The sequence below is a fragment of the Telmatherina bonti genome, assembly GCF_933228915.1.
Source record: "Telmatherina bonti genome assembly, chromosome: 21".
In the NCBI taxonomy this organism is placed as follows: domain Eukaryota; kingdom Metazoa; phylum Chordata; class Actinopteri; order Atheriniformes; family Telmatherinidae; genus Telmatherina; species Telmatherina bonti.
The window spans coordinates 13,039,427-13,044,125 of NC_136630.1; the positions used below are offsets into that span (position 1 = coordinate 13,039,427).

The 4,699-nt window shown below is 38.4% G+C and overlaps 1 protein-coding gene across 2 annotated transcripts; it reads right to left on the reverse strand.

Moving 5' to 3' along the window:
* Nucleotides 1-1,523: 1,523 nt before the first annotated feature.
* On the reverse strand, nucleotides 1,524-3,942 carry fbxl15 (F-box and leucine-rich repeat protein 15). Of its 2 annotated transcripts, XM_079261385.1 has the most exons (5): nucleotides 3,802-3,942; nucleotides 3,309-3,468; nucleotides 2,715-3,217; nucleotides 2,384-2,591; nucleotides 1,524-2,281 (listed from the first exon to the last, which is right to left on the reverse strand). In XM_079261385.1, the coding sequence occupies exons 1-4, from the start codon at nucleotides 3,825-3,827 to the stop codon at nucleotides 2,402-2,404; spliced, it is 879 nt and encodes a 292-aa protein (XP_079117511.1). In that variant the 5' UTR covers nucleotides 3,828-3,942; the 3' UTR covers nucleotides 1,524-2,281; nucleotides 2,384-2,401. The 2 variants fall into 2 exon arrangements, with proteins under 2 accessions (XP_079117511.1, XP_079117510.1); XM_079261384.1 differs by having other exon boundaries at nucleotides 1,524-2,591.
* Nucleotides 3,943-4,699: the final 757 nt, after the last annotated feature.

Genomic DNA, 4,699 nt, shown 5'->3' on the forward strand with positions numbered 1-4,699 from the left:
AACCATGTTGGGTCATTTAAGCACTGAAAGGCACTGATATAGCAATGGCTCTTTTCTAAATGTGGGGTTTCAATTTTTTGGTTTGTTTTACTGTTTAAATTTGGCTTTTTTTTTACCATTCTTTTCATGTGACAATTTACATTATAATGAAGGTTTAATTATAATCACTACTGATCATTCAAATGTAGCTTAACAGAGCATTAAAATACTCTATAAGTGCTCTTTTTTTCAATTTTGGTTTAAAGGGAAGAGTAATGATAAATCTGTGCCGACTATTGGCCAAATTATAGTTTCAAAAATCAATTTTTGTTTCAGAATTTCACAATGGGAGCATTCCCAGTTTTTATTGTTATTTTCCTCTCCTGCTTGTGAATGCAAGGCTGACCAATGATCACAGAGATATTTTCTTAAGTGCTCTAAACTCATGCAGAGATATCTGCAAAACTATCTGAAGATACAAAGATAATAAATGCTTCTTTTTCTTTTTTTTTTTTTTAAATTCAGCTTTGTCCCTTGCACCTGTGCCAAACAGAGATGCCAGAATGTTTTATTTATGCCATTTACCATATACCAGAGGCAGGGTAGGATTGAAAGTGCAGAGGCCCCTGGGCCCAGAGTGTTCCAGGAGCCCACTTCTCCACCACAACATAGTGAAAATTGTGAATTTTACACTGTGAAATGACATTTTTAACATCTCTCAGCCAGTGGTACCAATAGCAATACAGTAGACACTGTGGTGTAACTTTCTGACTTTTATGTACATTTTGTTTCATGTCCAAACTGCCCGTAAATGCCCTACATTGGCCCCACATGGGCCCCAAGAGGGCGTGGGTCCTGGGTCCGTGCCCATTATGCCCATTGGATAATCCGGCCTTGACCAGAGGTATACCAATAATTAATATTAATAAAAATAAAATATTTTCATAAAAAGACACTTTTGTATGTCTATGTTAATACCCTAAAAAGTAGGGAGCCAGACAAAATGAAATACATACATGGTATGTCATCAGGCGCTTCGAACTTTGTAAAGAAAAAAGAAAAAAACAAATAAAAACCGAAAGTCAACCTCCTGAAACCAATTGCATCTGAGCTTTTCAACCATGAACATTCACATTATTTGTTTAAAAAAATCTCCACTTCCACCAAGTAAGCCTCTTTGAAGCTGTTTAAGGCCCCCTTGGGGAGGCCCACCCACTCTGAAAACATCTGCTATAGATAATAAAATGCACAAATATTGCCTTTAGTCTTTCACAGCATGAAAAATCTTCATCTTTCCTTCTGTAAGGTCCAGCTTCCTTATAACTGTCTTCTTAAATAACTATATTATTGACCCATCGGCATGTTATCAGACATTTAGTAAGTTAAACCAATAATAAATGGTGAATAAAAGCATGCAGTTACTAAACATGCACTGAGGAATTAGGTCATTAAAACCAAGTATAAATGTAACTGTGCTTTTACCATTAGAACAGATGTTTTGGTTTTCATGCAGAAGAAACACGACAGCAGTCATTTTTGGAGGTATTTTCCAATTTAATATTTTGTATACATTTAAAAGTACTGCAACACAGGGCAGCAGTATTTCATAAAGTTCTTTAACAAAATTCATTTAGAGACTCACTGGGGAACATTTTAAATAAATAATTAAATTTCAATTGAATAGTAAGGCTATGCACTTGCAAAAAGTTCAGTTTAAAGGATTATGTTCATCAACTGGATGGCATTGTAATGGACAATAATTTCAGTTTTCTAATGGAAACTGTCAAAAAAATGCTTTCTGGAAAAAACAACGGCAGCAACAATAACAGATAAAACTACAACCACCTTAGATGTTTGTTGGTGGAGATGAAAAACATCTATGTTTTGTATTATTTGGATCAATTTACCTTTTCAGCTAAGAAAAGTGCAAAATAAATGTTTAATTCAATTCAAGCATTGTGTTCATGTCTTTAGATGAAACACATAAGATAACAGTTTTGTACTTTGTTTTATAAACAATATGCTATACTTTGGTTAGAAATGTAACAATGACAAATGATTAAAGAAATAGTGCAGAGACATCTTTTGGACATGAGGCAGCAACAAATAAAAGTGCACGGCTTTCTTCTTTGCTTTGCAACTTATTTTCTGTTACACCTTAAAATTTGCATTGTCGATCACATTACCAGTACGTTTTTATACGTTACTGGTCAGAAACTTGAGTCGGGCACATCCAGGTCTTCTTAAAATAAGAAGATTCTCCCAGCAGGAAGTGTCCGTGTGATGCAGCTTAAAGTGACAGCTGCAACAAAACAAGACACGTGCTAAAAGCAAATGGTCATGGTTTTGATAAATATAAGAAAATCTCATATAGCACACCGGATAAACTGTTGCTGTTGCCTACCTGTGTGCACTACTTGGGCTATATCTGCAGATTAATCAAAGGGGCAAATCCCAATACATCCTGAAGAAGCACCAGAGCCCTCTGTAAAGGCGGCTCCACATCAATCACTACGTTGCGTTTCCGGAGAGGATCAAGGCTTGACTCTGTCACATTGTGACAGTGATTCACCTTCAGGGACAGCAGCTTGGGGCAATACTCTGCAAGAGTCCTGTGAGCACAGCAAGCAGAACATCTCATGGATGGGTGAACAACTGAAGTGGTGCATGTCAAAATCTGTAATGCGATGGCCCAAAGTTAGTTGGATTAGAAGTTAAGATAAGATATGATGTACCTGATGGACTGGTTCCTGACCCGCAGGCAACCCGTCAGGTCCAGCTGCTCCAGGACCCTGCAGTTCTTGGCCACTTCCTCCACTGACTCGTCCGTAATGTTGGCATTAACTGCCAATGATAGAGACTTCAACTCCAAACACTTTTTGGCCAAGTAGCAGATGGCATCGTCCTTCAGCTGGCGACAGGCGGTGAGGTCGACGGACTGCAGCCCCCTGCAGTGGTCAGCCAGGCTGCGCAGGGACAGGCTGTCCACCCATTCGCAGTGTGCCAGGCCAAGATGCTGGAGATGCATGCAGCTCAAGGACACAGCCACCAGGGAATGGCGGCTGAGGCAGGCGCATCCACTCATGTCCACTTTCTGCAGATGCTGGTTTTGGCCAATAACTGGCAACAGCTCCTTGTCTGTCACCCAGTCTGAACAGTTCTGAAGTGACAACTTCTGGAGAACTTTATTGTCCTTTAACATGGAGCAAAATGCTTCCCTGGGAATGCATGGTCCTATCTGCAAATATCACAAGAGAGCAGAGAGCAAGCTGCCAAAAAAAAGCTAAACATATTGGTCATCAGAGTTTTTAATACCTCTCTGTACTTACCAAGGACAGATTAAAGGTCCTGCAATTGGCAAGGTATACCTGGATGAGGCTCTGAAACTGTTTGCTCACCCTCTGCAGACTGACGAGGTATTGCAATGGCAAATAGCACAAGATATGTGGAACAAGTACATCCTCCCAGGGCAAGTCCAGGAGATGACATCTGCTGAAGCGCAAACCTTGTTAAAGCTGAACTTTGATCCTGCATACGTCTGTCAAACACCACTTCTTACAGTTTTATAATGGCAAATACATTAGCCTACATGATAGAAATAACAATAACAATTTATATTAACAAGGGAAACTTATATTTGGCCTTATCGTTGTTATATATGGTTAACGTAAGTTGGTCGCTATAAATAAATAGGGCTCGCTGCATTTCAGTGGCTAGCTGTTATTCACCGCAAGCTATTGCTGTTAGCCGATTAGCTAGCCTGCCGGAATCAGCGATACAGCTGCTATTTTGAGACTAAAACTCATTTTGAAAGTCACTTACGCCTGCATCTTGCCCTCTTCGTCCATTGTGAGCTGGTTATATTATACGTCGTTTTTCAAGAGGTGTTGTTCTACACATAGATGCCAAAATAGCGTATTTTGCCATAGCATCTTGTAAAGCAATTGAGGTGTAACCCAAACCTAATGCTGCCTTCAGAGACGGTTGGAAAGATATACATTAAATTGCAAAAGACTTGCAAAGTATTTCACTAAACGACGTTGTAAGGTACAGTTTCAAACGAAAACACCTTTTAAGGGGGAAAAAAAGGCAGTAACTGGTGACTTAAACACTCAAAGTATTAAAGAAAAATAAATTCATCACTTGCATCTTGAATTGTCTTTACTTTATGTAGAGGGTGATGCAGCTATGTCAGGGCCTCACCTCTAGATTAATTAAAATGAATATCAAATGCCATGATAGCTTTAATTACAAACTTTTTCTACAACTGCACCACGGAAAAAACAGAATACACGGAAAATACGTTTTAATCGTGATTTTAATTGTGAATGGGATGGGTCAATTTGTTCCTAGCATTTACAATATGTACTTGAACGCAGCAGTTGTCATTTTCCGGGTTTATTTTCCACAGTTTTACATAATAAACTGTATAACCCACTCTCCAACAAAACAGTGTAGGCTAATCCAGTCAGAACAAAATGAAAGGATAAAATATGAAAACCTTTATTTAAAAAATGTAGCCACATTATAATCCCTGTTTCCTCTTAGAATATGTAATTAATGTAGAAATGTGCAATAATGTTCGACAAGCAAAAATGATAGATTTTCCATAATCTGTAGGATACTTAGAAACCAGTTTCTAATCATGCTAACACAAACAGCCCTGGTACACTACATGTCTAGTATACTGTATTCTACAATACATTGAATGTGTATTTGT

Coding starts and splice junctions, on each gene's coding strand:
- fbxl15 (XM_079261385.1), bottom strand. CDS start 3,827: ATGGACGAAGAGGGCAAGATGCAGGC. Junction 3,469..3,801: donor GAAGAGGGCAAGATGCAGGC/GTAAGTGACTTT, acceptor GCGCTTCAGCAG/ATGTCATCTCCTGGACTTGC. Junction 2,592..2,714: donor GTCAGGAACCAGTCCATCAG/GTACATCATATC, acceptor CTGTGCTCACAG/GACTCTTGCAGAGTATTGCC.